The 27,826-nt window shown below is 38.7% G+C and overlaps 1 protein-coding gene across 1 annotated transcript in view; it reads left to right on the plus strand.

Moving 5' to 3' along the window:
* Nucleotides 1-23,739, plus strand: part of Hprt1 (hypoxanthine phosphoribosyltransferase 1) — a 33,256-nt gene extending 9,517 nt beyond the window's left edge. Inside the window, exons 2-9 of the mRNA XM_005085546.4 lie at nucleotides 5,510-5,616; nucleotides 8,391-8,574; nucleotides 11,884-11,949; nucleotides 13,679-13,696; nucleotides 18,301-18,383; nucleotides 21,879-21,925; nucleotides 22,096-22,172; nucleotides 23,119-23,739. Coding sequence (XP_005085603.1) covers nucleotides 5,510-5,616; nucleotides 8,391-8,574; nucleotides 11,884-11,949; nucleotides 13,679-13,696; nucleotides 18,301-18,383; nucleotides 21,879-21,925; nucleotides 22,096-22,172; nucleotides 23,119-23,166 — 630 coding nt within the window. The 3' untranslated portion in view covers nucleotides 23,167-23,739. The remainder of the gene's footprint in view (nucleotides 1-5,509; nucleotides 5,617-8,390; nucleotides 8,575-11,883; nucleotides 11,950-13,678; nucleotides 13,697-18,300; nucleotides 18,384-21,878; nucleotides 21,926-22,095; nucleotides 22,173-23,118) is intronic.
* The last annotated feature ends 4,087 nt before the right edge of the window (nucleotides 23,740-27,826 follow it).

Consider the following 27,826-nt stretch of genomic DNA (forward strand, 5'->3'; position numbering starts at 1 on the left):
AAGCCTACTTGATCATGGTGGATGATTTTTCTGATGTGTTCTTGAATCCGGTTTGCGAGTATTTTATTGAGTATTTTTGCATCGATGTTCATGAGGGAAATTGGTCTATAGTTCTCTTTCTTAGTTGTGTCTTTGTGTGGCTTGGGTATCCAAGGTACTTGTAGCCTCGTAGAAAGAGTTTGGCAGTGAGCCTCCTGCTTCTATTGTGTGGAATACTTTGAGGAGTATTGGAATTAGCTCTTTGAATTTCTGGTAGAATTCTGCACTGAAGCCATCTGGGCCTGGGCTTTTTTTGTTTGGGAGACTTTTGATGACTGCTTCTATTTCATTAGGGTTTATAGGTCTGTTTAGATTGTTTATCTGTTCTTGATTTAGTTTTGTCAAGTGATATCTATCCAGGAAATTGTCCATTTCCTTTAAATTTTCAAATTTTGTGGAGTACAGATTTTCAAAGTATGCCCTGATGATTCTCTGGATTTCTTCAGAGTCCGTTGTTATGTCCCCTTTTTCATCCCTGATTTTGTTAATTAGCATGCTCTCTCTCTGTCTTTTGGTTAGTTTGGACACGGGTTTATCTATTTTGTTGATTTTCTCAAAGAACCATCTCTTTGTTTCATTGATTCTTCTCAGTATTTTCCTGGTTTCTACTTGATTGATTTCAGCCCTCAATTTGATTATTTCCTGGCGTCTGCTCCTCCTGGGGGAGTTTGCTTCTTTTTGTTCTAGAACATTCAGCTGTGCTATTAAATCTCTAGTATGACTGTTCTCCAGTTTTTTTCATTTGGGCACTTAGTGCTATGAACTTCTCCCGTAGCACTGCTTTCAAAGTGTCCCCATAGGTTTGGGTATGTTGTGTCTTCATTCTCGTTGGCATCGAGGAAGTCTTTAATTTCTTTTTTTATTTCTTCTTTGACCCAGGGATGGTGCAGTTGAGCATTATTCAATTTCCATGAGTTTGTAGGTTTCTGCAATTTGTGTTGTTGTTGAATTCTAATTTTAAAGCATGGTGGTCAGATAAGATGCATGGAGTTATTCCACTTTTTTTTGTAGCTGCTGAGGTTTGATATGTTGCCAAGTATGTGGTCGATTTTAGAGAAGGTTCCATGTGGTGCCGTGAAGGTATATCCCTTTGTATTTGGGTGGAATGTTCTATAGATGTCTGTTAAACCCAATTGGGCCATAACTTCTATTAGTTCTTTTGTTTCTTTGTTAAGTTTCTGTCTGGAGGTCCTGTCTAGCGGTGAGAGCGGAGTGTTGAAGTCTCCTACTACTAGTGTGTGAGATTTTATGTGCATTTTGAGCTTAGTAATGTTTCACGAATGTAGGTGCCTTCGTATTTGGGGCGTAGATGTTTAAAATTGAGACTTTGTCTTGATGTATTTTTCCTTTGAATATGAAGTGTCCTTCTTCATCTCTTTTGATTTTAATTTGAAGTCTAATTTGTTAGATATTAGGATTGCTACACCCGCTTGTTTCTTGGGGCCGTTTGATTGGAAGATCTTTTCCCAACCCTTTACTCTGAGATAACGTCTGTCTTTGATGTTGAGATGTGTTTCTTGTATGCAGCAGAAGGAAGGGTTCTGTCTTCGTATCCATTCTGCTAGTCTGTGTCTTTTTATAGGCAAGTTGAGGCCGTTGACATTGAGGGATATTAATGACCATTGATTGATGATCCTTGTTTGTGCTTGATTTATTGTTAGTGAAGTTATTTTGTGTAGTTTCTCCTCCCTTTTTCTTTTGGTGTTTTGTAAAGTGGGATTATATATTGCCTGTGTCTTTGTGAATGTAGTTATCTTCCTTGGATCTAGGTTTTCCTTCTAGCATTTTCTGTAGAGCTGGATTCATGGATACGTATTGTTTAAATCTGGCTTTGTCATGGAATATTTTGTTTTCTCCATCTATGGTAATTGAGAGCTTTGCTGGATATAGTAGTCTGGGTTGGCATCCTTGTTCCCTTACCGTTTGTAGGACATCTGTCCAGGATCTTCTGGCTTTCATCGTTTCCATTGAGAAGTCAGGTGTAATTCGGATAGGTCTGCCTTTGTATGTTACTTGGCCTTTTTCTTTAGCTGCTCTTAATATTTTCTCTTTACTCTGTAGGTTTGATGTTTTGATTATTATATGGTGAGGTGACTTCTTTTTCTGGTCCAGCCTATTTGGTGTTCTGTAAGATTCTTGTATTTTCATAGGCATATCTTTCTTTAGGTTAGGGAAGTTTTCTTCTATGATTTTGTTGAATATGTTTTCTGTACCTTTAAGTTGAAGTTCTTCACCTTCTTCTATACCTATTATTCTCAGGTTTGGCTTCTTCATGGTGTCCCATATTTCCTGGATATTTTGTGTTAAGGATTTGTTGGTTTTGAGATTTTCTTTGGTTGACGACTCTATATCCTCTAATGAGTCTTCAACACCTGAGATTCTCTCTTCTATCTCTTGTATTCTATTGGTGATACTTGCATCTGTAGCTCCTGATCGTTTACCCAGCTTTTCTATTTCCAGCATCCCTTCATTCTGTGTTTTCTTTATCGTTTCTATTTCAGCTTTCAATCCTTCAACTGTTTGAGTTGTTTCCTTAATTTTTTTGGTTGTTTTTTCTTGGTGCTCTTTAGATTCTTTGAGAGATTTGTTTATTTCTTGAATTTTTCCCCCATTTCATGGATTTTTTTGTTTTTTCTTCTATTTAAGGGATTTCCTCGTTTCTTCTTTGAGGGTCTCCATCATCTTCATGAAATAATTTTTAAGGTCTGTCTCCTCTTCTTCGTCTATGTAGTGCTTTTCGGGTCTTGCTGGTGTTGGATCCCTAGATTCTGGTGGGGTCATGTTGGTGTTTCTATTGCTGAGTGAGCTCTTATTCTGTCTTCTTCCCATCTCTTCTTCCAGTGGGTGCTGGTGGGGTCTTTCCGTCTCCACTGGTCTCCTTCCTTCCTGCAGCTGAAGCTGGGAATGCTGACACGGAGTTTGGGGCCTGGAAGGGCTGATGTCTTTCCTGTGTGGGCGGGTCTTCTGGATGCCAGGAGCGGCCCCGGAAGAACAAGGGGATGGGTGTTGGGCAGGTGGTCCCCGCCAGAGACCCAATCTCACCTGAAGCTGGACTCGCTGGGGTTGGGGTCTTGGAAGGGCTGATGTCTTTCCTGTGTGGGCGGGTCTTCTGGATGCCAGGAGCGGCCCCGGAAGATCAAGGGGATGGGTGTTGGGCAGGTGGTCCCCGCCAGAGACCCAATCTCACCTGAAGCTGGACTTGCTGGGGTTGGGGTCTTGGAAGGGCTGATGTCTTTCCTGTGTGGGCGGGTCTTCTGGATGCCAGGAGCGGCCGGGAAGATCAAGGGGATGGGTGTTGGGCAGGGGGTCCTGCCGGAGACCCAATCTCACCTGAAGCTGGACTCGCTCCAATATACTATTTGTAAACTTAAAAAAATTTGGAAGATAAACCCAGTATCTGTCAATAAATTATTATAATTGGTTTAATCATCCAGAGAATATACATTATCTCAAGAGGATAACATATCTTTTACTTTAATGTTTTTGAGAATTTTAATATATTTCGACTAAGCTGTGTCTCATTATGTAGCTAAGGCTGGCCTCAAACTTGGGACTTTTCTGATTGAGTCTCTGAATGCTGAGATTATAGGTATGTGCCACCATGCTCAGCAAAATCTCTGTTATGTACACATTTATAATAATGGAAGTCACATGAAAATTCTTGTGGTTTACACATTAAATTTCTTGTTAAACAGATATATTATCAAAAATGATATCAAAAAAGGAAATGAACTTAAGCTAACTTGACCTTTGGAACATCAATTCATCATCCATAACTAGGATTGTTTAAGTCTCTTTATTAAAAAAAAAAGTAGCATTGTTCATGAGTCCTAAAATGAGCTATGTGTGCTAAACATGGTAGTAAAGGCCGGGCATTGATGGCTCACGCCTTAATCCCAGCACTCGGGAGGCAGAGGCAGGCGGATCTCTGTGAGTTCGAGCCCGGGCTGGACCAATAGCCTCCGAAACAATACAGAGAAACCCTGTCTTGTAAAAACCAAAAAAAAAAAAAAACCATGGTAGTAAAGGCCAGTAATCACAGCACTTGGGAGGCAAAGGCAATAGAATGGGGACAGTCATCCTCAGCTACATAATGAGTTCAAAGCCAGCCTGGGCTCATGCAACTGTCTCAAAAGAGTAAACGATTGTGAGTTAAGACTTGTATAATAATCCAGTTGTAGTGGAACACATTTGTAATCCCAGTACTTGGAAGGCAAAGGCATGAAGATTACCAGGAGTTCTAAGCCATCCTAAACTACATAGTGATGAGACAGGAGGAGGTGAAAATAATAGATAAATAGAAAAATCATCTAATTTTATAACTAATAATCAACATGTTCAAACTTCTATAATGGACCAAAATTGTTAGGTGTGGCCTCCACAAATGTGCAACCTGATTCACACATGCATACACCCACATGAATACAAACACAAGTGTCTCGATGATAGGAGTCATAAGACTTTATTTTTGCCTTTTGGGGAAGAATTGTATCAATATGGTCTTAACAAAGTAGATATGATGGCTCATACCTGTAAACTCTATCATTTGGGAAGCTGAGGGAGATTTCCCTAGGTATATAGATACTTTGGGCTGTGTTGCAAGATTCAGATTATCCTGAGCTATAGAGCTGAGATCATCTGAAATCATCAGAAACAAGATATTTACTCTTAAAATAACTATAAATATTATCAAAAGAACATAAATATTCTCTCACATATTAATCTGTTTTAATTAGAAATCAAAACTTTTGGATTAGAAACCAGTTTGGTGTTTTGACAGAAATAGAATTCCTAATTTGGAGTACTTCCTGGTGTTCTGTTTGGATTCTTTGAAAACACGACTGGGAGCAGGGTGCGTTGGTATACACCTGTTGTCTCAGCACTCAGGAAGCAGACAGGAGGATCATAACAAGTTTGAGGCAGCCTGATCTATATATCTAGTTCCAGGACAGCTGAAGTTACATAGAAGACCCTGTCTCAAACACATAAAAAGACTGGGATGAACTTGGCAGAATTCACATTGAATTTGTCTTTGAAACAAACAGTCCTTGAAGTTAGTTAAGTTACCTGTAGAACCTGTAACCAGGCAGTAGTTTGACAAATCTTGGATGTGATGTGGTTTAAACTTATGCCAGAAACAGAGTGAGTGGGTGGAGGGGCTGATTATGCCTCAAGGAAGTCATTGTGGTATTATAATCTTGATTCTGAGGTACGATCCAACTTCATTTTTGTCAGATTATTGTGCAAACGTTTTGATGAGTCTGGTAGGAATATTTATATTATAAAATTTAGCAGTCTGTCATCCTTTCTGCCACCCCAGTGCTGGGATTAAAGGCATGCAGATCTCTGTGAGTTCAGACCATCCTGGTCTAGTTCCAGGGCGAACTAAGGCTTATTTTCTAAATTTTGTTAAATATGGATATCTAACAAAATAGTGCTCTGATTTGAAACAGCTATCTTTCTTTTTCAGATTAGTGATAATGAACCAGGCTATGACCTAGATTTATTTTGTATACCCAATCATTATGTCGAGGATTTGGAAAAGGTGTTTATTCCTCATGGAGTGATTATGGACAGGTAAGTAAGATCTTAATTGAAGTTTTATGGATGTATTTTAGATCTGTGTTATATGCGTGTATGTGATTGTATATGTATAGTGTATGTATTTATATAAAAGCTAGAGAAGGACATTGGGTCCCTACTCTGTTATTGTTCTCTGTCTTATGTATTCCCTTGAGTTGCCATCTCTCACTGAGCCTGGTATATGCAGATTCGGTTAGGCTCTGTCCCCTGTTGCTAAAGTTTCAAGCAGATACAGCCACACCTGGTTGTTATATAGGTACTGGGGATCTGAATTTAGGTTCTGATGCTTGCACCTCCTCCCCAGCCTAAGCTGAAGGGTTTTTCCCTTGTATTAATTCCAATTTAGCAACTGTTGAGTAGTTGATATTTGAATATAAGCTAGGCCAACTTGTGTTTTGGGGTGAGGTTTTTTGAGACGGGGTTTTTCTATAGCTTTAGAGCCTGTCCTGGTACTTACTATGTAGACCTGACTGCCGACCTTGAACTCAGAAGACATCCGCCTGCCTCTGCCTCCTGAGTGCTGGGATTAAAGTCATGTGCCACTATCACCCAGCATCTAGGTCAATTTATTAGTGAACAACCTTTGTTATTTTATTTGAAATGTGTGAGTACCTACATGCATGTATGTGCAGCATATGCATTCCAGGGGGCCAGAAAAGTGTGATGGATCATCTGGAACTGGAGTTACAGACCATAGTGAGCCACTGTGTGGATGCTGGGAACTGAACTTAGATCCTCTGCAAAAACAGCAAGTGCTCTTAACTGCTGAACTATATCTCCAGCCCCAGTATTTCTTTTTTAAAAATTCTTTTCACAAAAAGAAAAACATCAGGAAGTCTTATTAATTATCCAGTATGAGACATAAATAGTAGGACTCCATAGTTATGAGTCTAACAAACATTGAAACGAGGTTGGAAGACCCTCATCTGTCTGTAAATGAGATTATAATTCTGTCGATTTACTATACACATTTATTTTTATATAAATTTTATTTAAATTAGAAACAGTCTTATTTTACATATCAATCCCAGTTCCCTCTCCTTCTCATTCTCCCATGACCCCTATCAACACCCCCCCATCCCATCCCTCCATCCACTCTCCAGGGAGGATGAGGCCTTCTATGAGGGATCATTAAAATCTGTCAAAGCTTTTGGGACAGGGTCTAGTTCTTCCCCTGTTGTACATATTTTTTTGTTTAAATTTATTTATTTTTATTTTATGTGCATTGGTGTTTTGCCACGGGTCCTCTGGAACTGGAATTAGACAGTTGTGAGCTGACTTGGGTGTTCTTTACCACTGAGCCATCTCTCCAGCCCATGTTTATTAACTAGATATCTACCTATGCGCGTACACTGTATCTCTGTATGTAAAGTATATATACACACACTAATTACATATCATACAGTACTAAATTTTTGGGACTTTAAATATTAGTATACTATAGCTGTCACATTTTTTATCTTTTATCTATTTATCTATCTATTTATTTATTTTTGTTTTTCGAGACAGGGTTTCTCTGTGGCTTTGGAGGCTGTCTTGGAACTCACTCTGTACACCAGGCTGGTCTCAAACTCACAGAGATCTGCCTGCCTCTGCCTCCCATGTGCTGGGATTAAAGGCGTGCGCCACCAACGCCCAGCTTTTGGATAGGGTCTTGCTCTTTAGTTCAGTCTGGCTTGGAACTTTCTGTATAGCCCAGACTGGACTCAACTCAGTAGTCCTCCCCATCTGGAGGACTGTTATATTGTTTTTGCAAAAGGGTCATAAATAGCTTAGACTGGCTTCTAATTCACCATGTAGCTGAGGATGACTTGAAGTTCTGATACTGTTGCTTCTACTCCTGGTGTGCCATCATGCCCAGTTTGCCCAATTCTGAGGACAGAACCTAGGGCCTCGTTCCTGTGCATACTAGGCATGGACTCTACCAGTTAAACTACATTCCCATGTCCCCCAGGTTTAATTTAAAGGTAATATGCTATTCTATTCATGGACGTACCATAACTGATTTAACTTTGTACTGTTGGTAGATTTAATTAAGATCTCCATTATTTTGCAGTTAGCAAGAGTATATTAGAGGGAATATCATATATATATATATATATATATATATATATATATATATGTTTTGGCACTTGCTCAGCTTTAGGCAAGTAGAAATTCTGGGTCAAGGAATGTTTATTGAATATTTTCATACTGCCAAATTAATCTCTAAAAAGTTATATCATTTTATACTACCAATGGTATGTGAGTTCATTTTGCCTCACAATGTCTTCTAATATTTTGTATTAGAGAAATGCAATTTAACCAAAATTTGCCAATCTAGTAAGCTTTGAACACTGTATCTTTTTATTTGTATTTTTAAATTTCATTATAGATGATACAGTGTACCTACTTTTTCTTTGAGACAGGATCTTATTATGTAGCCCTAAGTGACTTAGTACTTACTCTGCTGTCCAGTATGTCCTTCAACCCATACCCATCCTCCTGCCTCAGCTTCTAGAGTGCTGGAAATATAGGCACGTACCACCATGCCTAGCATGTATCTGGTTTTTAAAGGTATCAAGTTTTAATTTTGGTTGTGTTGTGTGTTGGTATATAACTATATGAGTTAAAATCCAGCCTGGGCTATGTATTTAAGTTAGATTTATGAAGCAAGATGGGGACAAAGGATGTGTCCTGTGAAAGTTTTAAGAAGTGCTTAAAAAGTGTTTGTTATATAATACAAATATTTGGAACCTTCTTTTCTATTTCTGATTTTATTTTTGCAGGACTGAAAGACTTGCTCGAGATGTCATGAAAGAGATGGGAGGCCATCACATTGTGGCCCTCTGTGTGCTGAAGGGGGGTTATAAATTCTTTGCTGACCTGCTGGATTACATTAAATCACTGAATAGAAATAGTGATAGATCCATTCCCATGACTGTAGATTTTATCAGACTGAAGAGCTACTGTGTAAGTATAATTAATTCATAATTTTAAAAAATATATGGCAATCCCAGTTTTGTATGTATTTTTTTTTGTTTTTATTTTGAGACAGGATTTCTCTGTGTAGCTTTGGAGCCTGTCCTGGAACTCTCTTGTAGACCAGGCTGACCTACAGAGATCTACCTGCCTTTGCCTCCCGAGTGCTGAGATTAAATGGTGCACCAGCACGTGAGCCCCATCAACTGGGGCTCATCCCATTTGTTTTGTTTTTTAGGTATTTATTCCTTTTGTTCTTTCCTTGAAAAGGGAATTAATTGGTGTTGGGCTGTAATACCATGTTTCTACACAAGATGTCAGTATTTACCAAGGTTTGTTTTTACTATGTAGCACTCAGCATAATTCCCTCTAAACTAGTTTCAGGTTTTCTACAGTTATTTTTCTTTTTGTCATTTAATAAGTTCTGTGTGTTTGAACTTATGGGCTTTAGAGTAATATGAGAAATGTATGCAAAATTACATTAAAAAGCCAGACACTAAGTTTACAGCATTACTAGTAGTATGCTTTTATTTATTTTGTTTCTTTCTTCCTACTTCCCCTTACACATACTAGGCAAACATTTTACTAATTGAATTATCATTTGTTTTTCTTTTTTTTGAAGTAGAGTTTCTCTGTGTAATCTTGGCTGTCCTGGAACTGGTGCTGTAGACCAGGCTGGCCTAGAACTCAGAGATCTACCTGCCTCTGACTCCTCAGTGCTGGGATTAATAAGGCATATGCCACCACCACCCAGCTACCTTTTTTTAAATGATATTTTGAGATAGGGTCTTGTTAGGTAGCCCAGAGTGATCTCAAACTCTCAATCCTGCCATAGCCTCCATCCTGGAACACATTCTGTAGGCCAGACTAACCTTGAACTAACAGAGATCTGCCTTCTTCTGCCTCCCAAGAGTGCTGAGATTAAAGGTGTGCTGCACCACCACCACCGCCACTGAGACATGGTCTCTCTGTGTGACAGCCCTTGCCATCCTGAAACTTTGTAGACCAGGCTGGCCACGAACTCACTGAGTGCTAGGATTAAAGGCGTCCAGCCCAACATACTTTTAAATACAGAACAAAAACAGTTTTATAGGTACCATATTGGTCTGCTACTTGGTTTTATTAGTTAATGTTAATCCATATAAGTATACATTAGTTTTCATGTTTCTTTTTAATAGTTCCATAGTATTATTGTTGTATACAGTAAATTGATTAATTTAGTTAATTCCCTGTTAAAAGACATGTTGATTCTTTTTCATGAAAAAACAGATACAGTGGGTATTCCTTTTTTTTTCTTTTTGGTTTTTCGAGACAGGGTTTCTCTGTGGCTTTGGAGGCTGTCCTGGAACTCGCTTGGTAGTCCAGGCTGGTCTCGAACTCACAGAGATCCGCCTGCCTCTGCCTCCGCCTCCCGAGTGCTGGGATTAAAGGCGTGCGCCACCAACGCCCGGCGCATGTTTACAATTTTAACACATGTTATTGCATTCTTTTCAAAAGAGGTCATATTGGTTTCTGTACTCCAGCCAATGACTTGAGTATTTGTTTCCCTTCAATGTATTACTAGGATTAAGTTTTGAACTGTGAATGAATGAACACTAGAAACACATTTTTCCAGTAGTTCCTTTTTTTGTTTTTCAAGACAGCATCTCTCTGTATAAAACTGCTCTGGCTGTCCTAGAACTTGTTCCCTGTAAACCAGGCTGGCCTGAACTCATAGAGTCTACCCGCCTCTGCCTCTTAGAGTGCTGGAATTAAAGGTTGAGCCACTACCACTGGGTTCTAGTAGTTTGTTTTTGTATATACTTTATGTATATGTATGACTGACAGTATGCATATATATGTACCGTGTGCATGATTGATGCTTTTGAGGCTAGAAGAGGGAATTAGATCCCTTGAAACTGGAGTTACAAGCAGTTGCAAGCTGCCATGTGGGTGCTGGGAACTGAGCCCAGGTCCATTGCAAGATCAGCACGTGTTCTTAACTGATGAGCTATCTCTCCAGTCCCATCTGGTGGGTTCTTATTTTGAAGTATAACATGCATTAAGAATATTAATTATAGCCGGGCGTTGGTGGCGCACGCCTTTAATCCCAGCACTCGGGAGGCAGAGGCAGGCGGATCTCTGTGAGTTCGAGACCAGCCTGGACTACCAAGTGAGTTCCAGAACAGCCTCCAAAGCCACAGAGAAACCCTGTCTCGAAAAACCAAAAAAAAAAAAAAAAAAAAAAAAAAGAATATTAATTATAGATCTTTTCAATTGGGGTTCATGATTAGTTTTTTGCCCTTTCTAATAATACAAAGAAAACAATATCTTCCAACATTTTCTTCCAATTCACTTATAGTTTTATTTTTTACATTTAGATTTTAATCCATCTGGAATTTATTTTTGTGCATGGTGAGAGGTAGGGACCATGCTTTATTTTTTCTCAAATGGATAAGTAATTGACCAAATGCCATTTGTTGAATAATTCATCTTTTAATTACTGACTCAAAATGCCATCTTTGTCATATACTAAATTGTCATGTTTTTGGGTTTGTTTCTGGATTTTACTTTGTTCCGTTAACTTTTTGTCAATCACTGTGCTGATTGACACAAGGTAATTCCTGTAGTCCTTGTCATTTTCCCAGTAGAGCAAGTCCAGGCTCTTTTATTCATCTGTTTTCAATTCAATTTTTTCTGTCTTGATTCCAGTACATCCAAATTATAGTTATTCCCACCAACTACAGTTAATTTTAAGTGCTCTCCTTTGAAATTCCTATAAGGGTTTCTGCTAATTTCTGTGAGAGCAGAGTGAGAACCAAAAGAAGCCTGTTGTAACAGAAGAGTAACCAGACCTGGTTTCTCAGTTCTGAAGATGACTTTGATATGGGCTAGACTTTCAGGGGGCATATCCTCAGGGCTGAATGATACATACCAGCTCCTTCAACTTGTGACTCAGGAATGTTACAGGGCCAGAAGCAGATACCTGCCATGCTAATAAATTGTCCTTTGTGGTTAAGAAGTGCCTGATTGATGATGAGTATCTATAATATGCCCACTCAGAAATGGATGAACTCTATTTTGGGGACTCTTCAGAACATTAAAAACCAGTAATGTCTAATTATGATTTTTAAATTTTACTAATCTCTATTTACCATAGTCATTAATTTCTAGAAACCTAATTCTTATAATTCATAATTTAGAATACCATAATGTTGTGGCCATTAGATAGCTAACTTCTTAAAACTTGTAGCTTACATCTAATAATTTGATGTTTGGATATTCAAGAATATGCATGTAAATGATATTTTTTTTAACTAGAATGATCAGTCAACAGGGGACATAAAAGTTATTGGTGGAGACGATCTCTCAACTTTAACTGGAAAGGTATGTATCTTGAAGGGGAAGGAAAGTATCACTTTTATACCAAGAATCAATTAGTAATTGTGCTTTCAGTCACTCACTCAGAGGTACTTTATTAGTATAAATAAGCAAGTATTGTTTAACGCTTGCAAAGTACTTTATATAGTTTAAATATTATCCCCTAAACTGTATAACCAAATGACAGCAGAATCTACCAGTAATACCTCTTTGAAAATCTAACTTGGGATCCTTCAGAAAATACAAATGGGGATAAAGGGAGTCTTTAATAAAAAGATTCATGCAGGGAGGCGGTGGCACCAAGTGCCTTTAATCCCTCAGTTAACTCACCAGCATAGTTTTTTTTTTACAAAACAGAAAAACTGACTGCATTTCCAAAAATTTTTTTGTTTTTTGTTTTTTTGATTTTTTGAGACAGGGTTTCTCTGTGAGTTTAGAGCCTGTCCTGGAACTCACTCTGTAGACCAGGTTGGCCTCGAACTCCCAGAGATCCTACTGCCTCTGATTCCCTAGTGTTGGGATTACAGGCGTGCGCCGCCACCACTGCCTAGCTTACCAGCATTGTTTTGTTTTTTGAGACTATCACTTTGTAGCCCGTATCATCCCGGCATTTCATAGGTAAATTAGGCTGACCTTGAACTCATTGTGGCCCTCCTGCCTCAGTCTCCCAAGTGGTAGGATTGCAAGCATGAGCCACTATACTGGACTGAATATGTTTTCTAAGCTGCTAGTTATTGTTTACCTCAGATAATGTGTATTACTCTGGTAAATTTCATAGTAATCTGGGAAGGCAAGTTATATTCTCATTCTGCCGATCAGGAAATTAAGTGATATAGTTACATGGGATTATGAGACTGTGAACACAATTAGGAAGCAGAAGAGCTTGAATCATGACACCAAAACTCTTTGTCTTGCTTTTACATTTTAGTGCTCATTGTTTACTTCGCTGAAAATCTGTAGGAGAACTTTAACATAAAACACCTGTGAAATTCTATAGTCCTGTATTGGGCTCATGGCAAACTAATGTTGCTATCAGTGGTGTTTGGAAACTTCATACAACTTGTAATCTGTCTGTTCATTCTCTCCTTCCATTTGGTGTACAACTGCCAGAACTCGTTCCCTTTCATCATGCTTTGTCCATATTTAGAAACCATTCAAAACCTGTACTTCTATGTATAATCAGTTTGCAGTGCTTTGGCTACATAATGAGTTCTAGGCCAGCCTGAGCTACAGAATAAAAATAGAAGAGTAGATTGGAATGGGTTTAGGGGTTTATGGTTAAGAGGAAGGATTAGTATTTTGCCTTAGTGTAGTCCCCCAGATATGTGCACAACCAGTATACTAGCTTTAGCTTGATGGGAACATAGAATTTTAATGCATCTCTGTTATGTTAAATACATGATTTTGGAGGTATCTGTACAGGTTACAGTTCTTAGAATATTAGAGTCAAGATACATAAAAGGCCAGCTGGTTCAGGTTTCTCAGTTTACATATGGGACACAGATCCAGAGAAATTTCACAAGTTGCTTATGATCTTGTGTTAAGGATTAAAAGCTTTTTTCTAAAAAATGAACATATGGGTCAAATATTCTTTCTAATAGTATACTTGTTTCAAGCAGGACTCAATATAATCAAATACAAGCAAGAGTTTGGGTAATTTCTTAGAGTTATATGATTTCACTGATAATTGGAAATATATTCATATTCTAATTTTCATTTCTCTTTTTTCTTCTAGAATGTCTTGATTGTTGAAGTAAGTGCTGCATTTATTTTTAATATACTGTTAAATTTTCTAGCTTAGTGTGTATTATACTAAAGGTAAGCCGGGGGGGAAATCTTTGTTTTAATTGGGGGAGGCGTGCTTGTGTTTTCTAAATACTAAGAGAAGCCATACAGTAGGGTGTGCCTGAAATCCCAGACACTCAGGAAGCTCTTGAATTCCATTTAGGTTAACCTGGGTTACATAATGAGTTTGAAACCAGACAGTTCTTGTTTTTTAAAATAAAACAAACAAAACACAAGCAAAAAAGGATAAGTGATGTATGCTCATGAAAAAAGTTACACTTTCTCTTATTTTGATTTTTTTCACTTTTGGGGGGGGGTTCAAGGCATGGTTTCTCTGTGGCTTTGAAGACTATCCTGGAACTAGCTCTTGTAGACTAGACTGGTCTCAAACTCAGAGATCCTCCTACCTCTGCCTCCCGAGTGCTGGGACTAAAGGCATGTGCTGCCACCACCCAGCTGATTTTTTATTTTTCTTTTGAAACTAGCTATAACTATATGGAGGGGTATGTATGAGTATGTGACTTACTGTACTAAATTTTATTTTATGGACATCATAAGATTCTTATTATTTCATCTTAATATGAATATCAAGTATTCTTATACAAGAAAAACTATTTTATAGTTTCATGTGTTATTTTCCATTTGCTATTATGTCCTTGAGTGCTTTGTATGTGATACCAGTAAAGTTTATCCAGTGCTTACTTGGCCAGCTACTACTGTAAATGATATAGAAACAAGAAGGGTAAATAGATTCCCAAAGTCACCAGAGAGGAGTAAAGACTCAAATTATCACTGTCTGTAGCCTGTTGCTTTTTCAATGTGATCCCTAAGAACCAAAAGGATCAGCCAAGCACCTACGACTAACAATGATAGTACACACTTTTTTTTTGGCTGGGATTAAAGGTGTGCACCACCAATGCCCGGCGTGACTCACAATCTTTATGATGAAAACCAGTGAGCTTTTCTTGAGCAAATCTTGAGCTAAGTTTTAAGAACCATTAATTTACTCAGAAACTTTCTCATTAAGGCCTTCTTTGACCATGCTACATAAAAACTTATAATTCCATGTCAACTTCCTATCCCTTTTATTTTTTTCACTTGCCACTGTCTAACAGCCTATACATACACCTGTGTAATTTTTTGTGGTCCCCCTATTTCATATCTGTCTGCCTTACTGAACTTACTCACCTGTCTGTGATCCTCCTACCTTGACACTATTCAATTCTTGAGTAAACATTTTAATACATTTTAAATGTGGCTTCAAAAACCTCGTTCTCCGTTATTTTTCATTGTCTCTATACTTTCCCTGTTTTCTAGAACATTGTTTTTCTATCATTTTTTCTGCCCCTAATTGCTTATTCAATTTTGTAATCTCTTTGTTTCCTTTCTGCTTTTTGTGATATTTATTTTTGTGCATGTGTTTTGTATGTCTGAGTGTATATGCATGTGTGTGCAAGTATGCATGCCTGTGCATAACTAGAGGCCAGAAGAGTATGTGTACCCTCCTCTATTGCACTGTCTATTCATTTGAGACAGGGTCTCTCTCTGAACCAGGGACTCATATTTTTATGTAGTCTGGAACCCCAGAAATCTTGCCTTCTCAGACATGGGCTGCAGGTGGGATCAAGATGCCTAATTTCAATGTGAGTACTGAGATCCAAACTCCAGTCCTCATGGTTACACAGTTAGTATACGTAACTATTGAGCAGCCTCTCCAGTCCTTATTTTGTTTTTTAACAAAGGAAATTTTATTTTTTTCAAGTGGGGTGCTAGGAATCCCTCCCTCCCTCCCGCTGTATCTTTTTTTTAAAAGATTTATTTTATTTTTATTATGTATACAGTGTTCTGTCTGCACGTCAGAAGAGGGCATCACATCCCATTACAGATGGTTGTGAGCCATCATGATGTAGCTGGGAATTGAACTCAGGACCTCTGGAAGAACAGCCACTGCTCTGAACCTCTGAAGCATCTCTCCAAACCCCCAGCAGGATCTTGTTTTTCTCTTCTGTGAGACCAGGTCTTAGTGCAGCCCCATCTGGCCTGAGTTTCACAGTGTGGGCCAGAATGATACCTTCAGAATGCTACCATTATAGTTGGGTGATACCATACCTGGCCTCCAAGCTGGCTTTGAACCCACTGTGTAACTTATGCTGACTTTGAACTCATAATTCTTCTGCCTCAGCTTTTCTCACATGATGGAATTACAGGTGTACACCACCATTGTTCAGTTAGTACCTTTTTAATTTTTTTTTAGTTCTTTGAGAATTTAGTATTTTGCATTTTGGTTATGTTGACTTCTTCTCTCCACTCCTCCCAAATCTGTTTTCACTTCCCTGTCTACCCAACATTGTATCTTCTTTTCTTTAAATCCAACAATACAGTTAGTGCTGTCCATTACTCCTGGATGTGTGGCCTTCACTAGAGAATAGTCACCCCAACAGGAGCCACATTATTAAAGAAAACTGACTCCTCTTGCAGCACCTACCAATTGCTAATAAATCCTTCACTAGGGACAGGACATGATGCCCACTTCCCCCTCCATGCTGGAGTTTTGTCTGGCCTGGCCCTGAACAGGCTTCGTACATGCTTTCTCAACTGATGTCAGTTCATAATTGCAACTGCAGTACTGTGTCCAAAAACAGTTTCCTTGAAGTTATCTACCACTTTTTGGCTCCTTCTTTAATTAAAAACATTTGTTGCCAGTTGATGGTGGTACATACCTTTAATCTCAGTACTTGGGAGGCAGAGGCGGGCAGATATCTGTGAGTTTGAGGACAGCCTGGTCTACAGAGAGAGTTCCAGGACAGAAAAACCTACACGGAGAAATCCTAACTAAAAAAAGTAGCTTGTCTTTGTTTGCATATGTAAACACGCCACAGTATGCACATGGAGGTCAGAAGAGAACTTTGTAAAATTGGTTCTTCTACCTTTTGCATGGAATCTGGGGATTGAATTTAGGTCACTAGGCTTACATGACGAACGGCTTTACCCACGAAGCCATCTTGGTGGCCCTTATTTGTTTGTTTATTTTTAAGAGATTTATTTATCATGTATACAGTGTTCTGCCTGCATGTATGCCTGTAGTCCAGAAGAGGGCACCAGATCTCATTATAGATGGTTATGAGCAATCCTATGGTTTCTGGGAATGAACTCAGGATCTCAGGAAGAATAGCCAGTGCTCTTAACCACTGAGCCATCTCTCCAGCCCCCTTATGTTTTTTTTAAGTAACATTATGAAAACATCTTCATTTCCTTACAGAGAAATCAGTCCCCTTAGCTATCCTGGAACTAGCTCTGTAGACCAGGCTGGCCACGAGCTCACAGAGATCCTCCTGCCTCTGCCTCCCGAGTGCTGGGATTAAAGATGAGTATCACCAATGCCCGGCCAGCTTTCATTTCTTATTTCTTCTTTCCCCTTCTCTACTTTCTAAGATTTGTCTATTGAGGACATACCATAAATGGAATTACATAGTAATTGTACTTTGTGTCTGGCTTTTTTCAATTATCTTAAGATAGGATCTCACTATGTAGCCCTGGCTGTCATGAGATTAGCTATGTAGACCATGTATATACACATGTATATACACACCCCACAAATAAATAAACATTCACGGTGCTCAGATGATAGCACCGTGTAGTTACTTGTGTGATTATCCAAACTAGGCATAGTTTTCTCTCTGACTGGTCAGGTATTGCTTTCATTTACAGAAATCATCCTCATGTCCTACATAGCCCTCATAGCTTGCCTGCTTACTTCAAATGTGTACTCTAGGGGGCAATAATTTTGGTGTCATCAATATTCTGCCTGCCACACCCTAGAATCTTGTTTTTTCACAAGTCTCTAGTCCTGGTATTTCTAATGGTCCACATTGTCTTACTGATTTTTATGTGTTTTCTGATATTGGTTTTGATAGTACTGGAGATCTGTGGCCCAGTGGATCTTACGCAGGTCCTTTACCCCTGAGAAATTCATTTTATATAGTAATACTTAGCCATTTGAAGGCCTTAAAAATAATCCTAAGCACCATTTCTCACAGTCTTAGAGTTTGGGATGAAAGAGTCCCTAATTTGAAATTATGAAGAAAAATCTAAAATACTTTTATAGAATTAAACATGGTAGTTTATGTCTGCCATCCTGTCAGGATTATAAAGCAGTAGGACCTTGAGTTTAAGGACACTAGCCTGAGCTATTTAGCTAGACCCTGTGTGGAAAAAAAAAGATTTGCGTGTGTGTACAGTGCTTACATGTACCCATTTCAGTTCATTGTTTATGACCTCACATACCTGTGCAGTCTAGTTCTGAGAACTGACAATCCCACTACTTACTGACAGCTAGATGGGTTACAGGTTCTAGAATCTCTGTGTGTGAATTGTGGTGAGATTTTGTGTGTGTGTGTGTGTGTGTGTGTGTGTGTGTGTGTGTGTGTGTGTGCGCTGAAAAGTAATGACTTTGTGCCATGGAATACCAGAACACTGGGGTTTTGTATATTCTGTGTATGGATAGACTGATTTTTAAAATCATGCTGGTTTTACTTACCACTTACCATTAGATGCCTCTTTTCTTTTTAAAAGGATATAATTGACACTGGCAAAACAATGCAGACTTTGCTTTCCTTAGTCAAGCGGTACAACCCCAAAATGGTTAAGGTTGCAAGGTATGTATGACATTTTAAAGCAGAATGTTTTCTTATTTGCTTTGTTAATTATATTGTGTGTTAATAAAACCCTTCATTATAGTCAACTACTTGTCTAATAGAGTATATACAGGGCCTTGGATTCAGAACCACCTCAGACACTAAGCTCCCTAGATATTCAAGTCTTTCATAAAAAATGTTAGAAGGGCTGGCAAGATGGCTCAGTGTGTAACATCACCTGCTGCCAAGCCTGACTACCTGAGTTCAAACCCTGGGACCCACATGGTAGAAGGAGAGAACTGAATCCTGGAAATTTCCCTCTGACATGAGTGTACCACGACACATGTCCCCCAATCCACATACAAATAAAGTAAATGTAATTTAATTTTTTAATGTCAAGAGTGTTTACACAGAACCTATGCATATTCTCCCATATACATTAATGCCTATTACAATGTCATATAAATAATTATGCTGAATCATTTAGGGAAATATGCATAGTTTTAGTATATTGTCTTATTCATTTTGTGTGTGTGTGTGCTACATACAAGTGATTTTCTTATTCTTTGTGTGTGTGTGTTACATACAAGTGAATGCACATAGGCACATATGCAAAGGCCAGAGCAGGATTGGATATCTTCCTCTATTGCCTGAGTCAGGGTCTCTAACTGAGCTATAAGTTCAAGGTTTTAGCCTTGCAGGCATTTGGTGGGTGAGCTTTTGAATCCATCACTAACTTCACAGTGCTGTGGTCACAAACACATAATGTCATGACCAGCTTTTTATGTGAATACTGAAGAGGCAAACTCAGGTACCTGTGCTTTCAGACCAACTTGATACACAAGTTTTTAGATATGGAACTCTCACACATATGTAGAGTCAAGTAACAATTGGTTTTGCAGCATGCTATTTATATCAGACTTGTCCTGAGTAGCATGCAAGGATGGATCTAGAGTCCCCTTGTGAAACGGAAACCAGTGATACCAAAGGTGATACCCATAGGGTCGGGCCCTGAACATCTGGATCTCCTGAAGTTGAGTGGTGGATAAGGCATCCTATTTTGTGTCATCATTGAAATTTTACAATACCTGCTTCCTTTTTCTGAAGCAATCCCACATCTTCCTTGCTGTACCTGGATGTTTGGCTTTGCTTTCATAGTTCTTTCTGTTTTTATCCTTAGTTATATATAGTTTGATCCTACAGCATTTGTTATCTCCACCTTAGAGATGAGAGTGTTGAAGCATAGGGAATTGCCCACAGTCAAAGCTAATAAGCTGTAGAGAGATGATTTGAATACAGGGAACCTGGCTCAGTTGATGCTTCTGTTATTCTAAGTTGGATTTTTTATTGTTAAAAGTAACATTGGGTTTTTTTTGTTTGTTTGTTTCTTTGTTGTTGAATTTTGCTTTGTTTTTACATTACAATTTCATTTTTATTTTAAAATCTTTGACTAATCTGTGGTTTTTGTGTAGAGGAAAGTTCAGGTCTTTTTTTCTTTTTCCCTGAATGATTAACTGGTTCTTAATTTTTTAATTACACTTATTTATTGTGGCAGGGATGTGGGCATGTGCCACATGTACTTGTGTAGGTCACAGGATAGCCTGGGGGAGTTGGTTCTCTCTAATTTGTTGGTCTTGGGTGGGGGTGGAATACGGCTTGGTAGACTTGGCAGCAATAAGTCTTACCCACTGAACCATCTCTGCTGACCAATTAACTGACTTTCATAAACCCTTTTTAAAGGATCAATGTATCTGTAATTTTAATAAACCCTATTTGAGCAGTTCGTCCTCATGGACTCTTCTAATAGATGGTGTAAGTGTACCTCAGTGAGTTTTTGTCTTGCTGGAGGTGCTATGTGCTCAGAGAATACTTGGGTAATTTTTTGATAATGTAATTGTCCTATACACATGTGTTTTTCCCCAAAATAAAAATTAAAAAGCTATTTGATGTGAATATATGATATTATGGACACTCTAGAAAACAGTTTCTTTGAAAACTGTACATGTAACTACCAGAAGGCCTTACAAATTATAGTGGGTACTTACCTGAGAAGCGAAAGTGCACATTGTTATAATAAACCGGCTGTGGTGGTTCACCCATGACCTCAGCATTTGCAAAGTAGAGGCAGGTTGTTACATTGAATTTAAGACAAGCATCCTGAGTTTTCATACCTTCCTACTCAAATCTGTACAAGAGTGTTCACAACACCATTTGTGATGGCCCAGAATTAAAAGCAACAAAATTTGAACAAAACTGTAGTACAGCTAACTATACCATCAAATCAGCAGTAAACAGGAGCAACTATTGATTGATATACAACAATTCAGCTGAGTCTTACTGTAACTGTACCAATTATGATACTTTTAGCAGTACATAAAGCAGGTGTTTTGCTCGTTTTAACTGCTTACCTACCCCGTTTTTCCCCCCAAGGCTATTATATATAATAAGCCCCCCTCAAAGCAAAGCAATAAAACTGTATGATTGTACTTAAATTAACTACTTTGAAATGGCAAAGTCATACAGATGAGAACAGATTAGGGGTTGCCAGGGGTTAAGGGAATGCAGGAGGGAGCTCTGCATGATTCAAAGTATCTTGATTATGGTAGTGATTAGATAATTCCACGTGTGACTAAAATTGCCTGAACTGCACAGAAAGAGATGAGTTTATATAAAATTGGTGAAATCTGTACACGGTCACTTAGTTCATCAATGCCCATGTCTTGGTTTGATAATCTGCTGAGAAAGGACACTAGAGACCTCCCTTTTGCACATTTTTTTTCATTTGCAACTTCCTGTGAAAATAAAATTGAAAGCCATTAACTATTTTGGTGGTATTAGGAATTCAACTCAGGGTTGTATGCATACTCCACAAGTATTCAGATAATTAACTATGTAGTTGTATATAATTAATTCTGTAATCAAATTACATTTACAAATTCATGATTTCTATAAGTACTCAATAACAGTGCAATTTAAAAAAATAAAACTTCTCAAAACTATTGTTTTAAGCAAGAGTCAAACAGTTGAAAATATAATTAACTAAAAAATGGAGTAGGTAGCTCAGTGGTAAAATACATTTTTAACATGACCTAGTAACAATGTTTTTTAAAGGTTCTTTTAACACCCTTGTTTTATAAGCTAAAGTTCCCATTTGTGAGCCCGTTATTAAGAGTCTTGATGAAAGCGCATAAGGATTCTGAATCTAGATCCCTTACCTTTTCATCCTTGTTGGCACCTTGACCCATTCATCATCCTCAGTAGCTGCACTTCAAAGGCTATACAGGTAGTTAGGTTTCCGCTCTCAGAAACATCTTACCAGGTTCCAGGTGGAGATCAGTGAGGGGCCTTGTCTTCATGTGCATTCTGATGTAGTTCTCCATTTCTGTCTTCCTATGGGTATGCAAAACTGACCTCACATTCTAAATGCAGATGATACTACTTAAGAACACTGATGTTTTCTTTTATAATGCTCTGTTGTCTTTCCATATGTCACATGTAATGTTTTGTAATTAACAGCTTGCTGGTGAAAAGGACCTCTCGAAGTGTTGGATATAGGCCAGATTGTAAGTAGATGCCCTTTGGGTGATCATTTTATCCATCTTATAGCTGAAAAAGGTGACTGAAATGGCTTAGAGTTACTTTAGAGAACGTTTGTAAGGAAGACATATTTGCAAATATTAGATTTGAAAGTACTATTTTCTCTATCTAAATAATAAACTGTGATTCTTTACAGTTGTTGGATTTGAAATTCCAGACAAGTTTGTTGTTGGATATGCCCTTGACTATAATGAGTACTTCAGGGATTTGAATGTAAGTAATGCTTTTTTTCTCTCATTTTTCAAAAAACCTATATAAAAATTTAGGAAAAGAAAGAATTGTTTTCTCCAGCACCTCGTCATTTGACCAGACTGATGTTTCCCATTAGTCACATAAAGCTGTAGTCAAGTACAGACGTCCTTAGAACTGGAATTTGGCCAGGCAAGGGTGACACTTCTTGCTGGCTGAAATAGTTGAACAGTTTTGATTTACAATAACTGTCTCATTGTTATTTCACATGATAAATATAGTCATGAGTAAGAAATAAACAATTCCATTTAAATCTTATAACTGACTCTACTTCAGATACCCGCCTCCCACTCTGGAGGCAAGAATCCCTCAGGTGAGTTTATGAACATGGTCCAGGAATAATTAAGAAAACTACATGGACAGCATTATCTACAGCACAGTTTTGTTTTGTTTTTCAAGACAGGGTTTCTCTGTTTAACGCCTGGCTATCCTGGCACTCAATTTGTACACCAGACCACAGAGATCCGCCTGCCTCTGCCTCTCAAGTGCTGGGATTAAAGGCGTAAAGCATAGTTTTTGTTTCATTTTTTAAAATCACTTACCCCGACCCCTATTATTTTTTTGAGACAGGGTTTCTCTGGGTAGTAGTGGCTGTCCTGAAACCCACTCTGTAGACCAGACTGGCTTTGAATCCATCTGTTTCTACTGGGGTCAAAGGCATCACCTAACCACACTGGTCCTTATTTTGATGTACCTTCAATGTCTGGCTTTACATGTTTTCCAAAGTTACATAAGAAGAGAAAGAAAAAAATGCACTAATGGGACATATTTCTGCTTTGTTTTCAAAATGTGTTCTCTTCAATTTACTGTTCCAAAGTACCTTGTTTGGTAGGAACCCAGACAATTCTCTAACGTTGTTCTTACCTCTCCAGAACATACTTTTCTAACGTTAATTTCTTTTCTTTTATAGCATATCTGTGTCATTAGTGAAACTGGAAAAGCCAAATACAAAGCCTAAGACGAGAGTTCAAGTTGAATCTGCAAACATGAGGAGTCCCATTGATGTTGGCAGTAAAATTAGCAAGCATTCTAGTTCTGCAGACATCTGCTTAGTACAGCTTTTTGCATGAACTTCTAAGAATTTTATGTTTTTTACTTTTAGAAATGTCAGTTGCTGCATTCTTGAACTTTTTATTTGCACTATGAGCCTATAGGTCAACTATTGGTTCCCTTTGGTAGATTGTCGCTTACCTTGTGAGCAAAATAAATCTCTTGAATTATCACTATTAAAATTGCCGAGATTGTATCTGTAAGAAGCATTTAAAGAGGAGATATATTAGTTTTTTAATTGGTATTTTAATTTTTATATATTCAGGAAAGAAAGATGTGATTGAATATTGTTAATTTTACCACCATGTGTTAGAACAGTCTGAAACACTCAGTTTCATGTCAGTAACCATCTAAGAAGTTTTGCTCAGTGGAATAAACATATGTTTCAGCAGTGTTAGCTATATCTTCCCACTTGGATTATTTCAGTGAGTCATTGTCAACAGTTCCTTTTAAATGCAAATAAACAAATTCTAAAAATTTACCACTTTTGAGTTCTTTTTTGTTTGGTTTTTTCGAGACAGGGTTTCTCTGTTAGCCCTGACTGTCCTGGAACTAGCTCGTATAGGCCAGGCTGGTCTTGAACTCAGAGGTCCACCTGCCTCTGCCTCTGCTTCTTGAGTGCTGGGATTAAAGGTGTTCACCACCATTGCCTGGCTTACTTTTTAAGTTCTTTAACATAAAATTTCTTAAACGAACGATGGTCTCTTATAGAACTCTACATGCCTATCATTTCCCTATAAATTAACTTGGTAACCCTCACCAAATATTGCAAGTAATGGTTATCTTGTATAATGATTTGGTAGAACTAGGAAAGCTCCTGTGTACTTGAGACTGTACTATTTATTACATTTCTATTTAAAAAAAACACGGCCCTTAGATTTCTGAGGTGTTGTTCAGACTGCAATTTGACCTACAAATTTTCAGACATGTCCTTTATGTAGATAAAGCTTTAATAACTACAGAAAATGACTATAAAACATTGCTTTATTTTTTGGGAGCAAGAAAAATATTTTGAACCAAAAGTTCTGTTTCCCTTTCTGTTGTAGTGAGGTATGAAGCAGGGAGCTTTAAGTAATACCAAGTAAGAATTTGCCGCAGTCATGCTGGTGAGATGGATCAGCAGGTAACTGCCTAGGACCACCTGCGTAGTGCCAGGAGAGGACTCCTGCAGGCTGTTCTCCCACCTTCGCAAGTGTGGGCATACACACATGTACTAAGCTGACATTAATTCAGTAACAGAAGCCACAGACCTAGAACTTCCTAGTTCACATTTCACTTCTGTTTTCTCGTTCTTCATAGCCTGATGTTGCCATATGTGATGCAGTGTAAAGAAAACTGAGCCCTTTTCTCTAAGGTGTTGCCCATTGAGGTCCTCCTGCCTACTCTATCTAATTAACACTGACCCAGCTCCCACTGCGCCTTCTTACTCACTTTAAGTTGCACTATCACCTCTGTTGAGTTGTGCTGTGTGAGATGACCCTTTTTATAGGTAAAACAACACATCCCTACTTGGCTATTAGTTTGAAGAAATGTAAATGAATAGCATGCCACATTTGTGTTCATTCATATTTTACTGTTTGTCCAACCCCCTGCTAGAATGTAAGTTCCATAGGACACAAACCACTTTGTTTGAGACAAGATCTCAGCATTATGTAGATCTGACTGTCCTGGAACTTGATCTATGGACCAGGCTGGTCCCAGCTCAGAGATTTGTCTCTGCTTCAAGAATGCTGGGATTAAAGCCGGGTGTTGGTGGCGCACGCCTTTAGACAAAGCACTCGGGAGGCAGAGGCAGGCAGATCTGAGTACGAGTCCAACCTGGTCTACACAGCGAGTTCCAGGACAGCCTCCAAAACAATACAGAAAACCCTGTCTCGAAAAACCAAAAAAAAAAATGCTGGGATTAAAGTTGTTTGCCACCATGCCCAGCAGGCGCAAACACTGATCGTCTTTGTCTGTACTGAGGCAGGGCTCTCTTAACCCAGACTGGCTTCAAACTCACTAAACTTCTGCCTCTGCCTCCCAAGAATGTGAGTTACAGCTGAGCTGCCATCTGTCTTATTCACTGGTGTGCATCAATGCCTAGAATAGGAGGGGCTCACATGGTTGTTGAATGAGTAGGTAGCTGCCAGATTGTCTAGTCCTTAATAGTGACTTGGTATCAAATTATTTACCTTTAGAACCTGGTAGTGGGGTAGTGCTGTATTTTTTCCTCTCTTTTTACATTTTTTGGAGGGGGTCCACTCATGCCACAGAAGGCATGTGGAGATCAGAGGACAGCTTTTGGGAGTAGGTTATCTTCTTTCCACTGTGGGTGTCAGAATTCCATCAGGCTTGGCAGTGAAGTACCACCTGCTGAGCTATTTTGCCAGCCTGGTGCTGTCTTCATGGATTTATCTGAAGGATTAATTAGCTACTGTGAAGGTGAGACAGGACAGTAACCTGAAAAATAGCAAATGCTCCTGCAGAATTAGTTGTTACAGGAAAACGAATGAATGGTTCAAGAAGTTACTGTTAAAGCAGGACAGCCAGATTTAACCCAGACCTGCCTGAACTTGATGCAGTTCATCATGAAGTAGTTTCAGTTTTTAGTACGTTATAGCTCATTGCCTAACCCAACCTAAACAGCCGGGAAAGAAATCCCTCTTTGCATTTATTTAACCCAATTCTGAGGGTATGTACTTCTAATAATTTTGTTGTGCCAGAGGTCTCATGTGGCCTAGGCTGGTTTTGAACTGCACTCTAGCTGAGGATGACCTTGTACTTTTGATCCTCTTGTCTCTACCTCCAGAGTTCTGGAATTACATCCTGTTTATGTAGTGCTTAGGGGTTAGACAGTCTGCTTCCTGACCTACATCACCACCACCCCTAATTATGTCGTTTTTTAAAAGCAACTTTCAAATATAGTCAGTTTGTAAGGGGAGTTACTGAGAAGAGCAGCAGTCATTTTCAGGGCAACAGTTAAAGATATAGGAAATGTAAAATTGGAAAGGACGTTGAACTTTCCTGTGGCTAGTTAGTGTAGGAACAAATGGTAATAACTGTCCTATCAATTCTCTGGGGCTTCTCTTTACAGTCCTGTAAAATTATGCTGATTAAAGGACACAAAATTGCATTGAAGTTGTTTAGCGAGACAGGGAAGCATATATCCATTTTAGGAACTATACCAAGTTTGGGGGGCGTTGCAGAAGCCTGGGCCCTAGCAACCCAAGTAAGGTAGACCCAGCCACCCATCCCCAATATACACTAAAAAGACAAGTCTTTGTGAAAACCAGAAAAGGAGATTTATTTGATGTTGTAATGTTGAAAAGGATAAAGGGGTCCAGTGAGTCCAAGATAATCCTTCCAGAGTACCAGCATGAAGTTTAGGTTGCAACAGAGGAGCTGGGGAAAGAATGTAAGAGCCATAATTAAGTAGTTCTGATAAGGACATTATCTAGTTGATAGTTGTCTCAGTTTTGGTTTTGCAAGATGAGCCCAAGCCCTTATCCCTGTCATCTTCCCTCTCTTGCCGGAGTTATCTTGGTTCCTACAGGTATCATTCTGCTGCAGGGGTATGCCCTCATGGATAATTGCTCCCACCTGTCCTACAAGATTCTGCTGTCCCATGATTCCTAGGTAACTCGAGGAAAGGTTAAGGCTGACTTACCTGTGTCTTTTCATCTGAAGTATATGAGACAGAAAATGAAGGCAGAGATGCCAAGCTTTTATACTGCTTTTAGTTATCTTGGTTGGGTCCAAGTGAGGAGTGAGGAGTCAATGTATTTGGATAAACATCTAAAGGAATATTGGTGCCCAAGAAAGTGTTGGTTTGTTATATAAAAGCTTTTGTAGTCTTCCATTGCAGATGCAATCATGTCTATATATTGGTATGTTCCTATTTTAATTCTCTACATTGGGCTTGTAAGGTTAATTAATTGATGTCCTTCCCTAAATTTGAGATTCTAGAAACAGTATTCTCTGTCCCAAGTGTTGGAGAACACAAGCTAGATTCGTTCTTGTTGGAGAGAGAAATAGTAAACAAGACATTTTTTATTTCATTTGTATTATTTTGTTTTATTTTTGCAACAAGTCTGTTTTAGGCTAGACTGATATTACAGGTGTTTACCTAAAATACCACACCAGGCTTAAAAGTTAGACTGGGAGAGCTGGGCAATGGAGGTTTGTGCCTTTAATCCCAGCACTCAGGAGGTAGAGTCAGGGAGGATCTCTGTGAGTTCAAGGCCAGCCTGACTTACAGAATAAGTTCCAGGATAGCCAGGGTTACACACACACACAAAAAAAACGTTGTCTCAAAAAAACAAAACAAACAACAAAAAATATTAGACTGGGCCTCAACATGCTATCCAAGTTCTCTGCCACTGAGTTATACCCAGCCCCAAGACACCCGGTGCTATGAAGGAAGTAAAATTGGTATGCTGGACATAAGAGTCAGGCCCTCTTACTTAGATAGGGTGATTAGGAAAGGTGATGGTTGAGCTGAAATGGAATAAATCTACATTAGGGAAAATCTAGGGCTAAAAAAGCAGAAGAAAATGAGATGGTGACAAGCCATCGGAGTTGCTTGA

Source organism: Mesocricetus auratus, unplaced genomic scaffold (assembly GCF_017639785.1).
Source record: "Mesocricetus auratus isolate SY011 unplaced genomic scaffold, BCM_Maur_2.0 Super-Scaffold_100003, whole genome shotgun sequence".
NCBI lineage: Eukaryota > Metazoa > Chordata > Mammalia > Rodentia > Cricetidae > Mesocricetus > Mesocricetus auratus.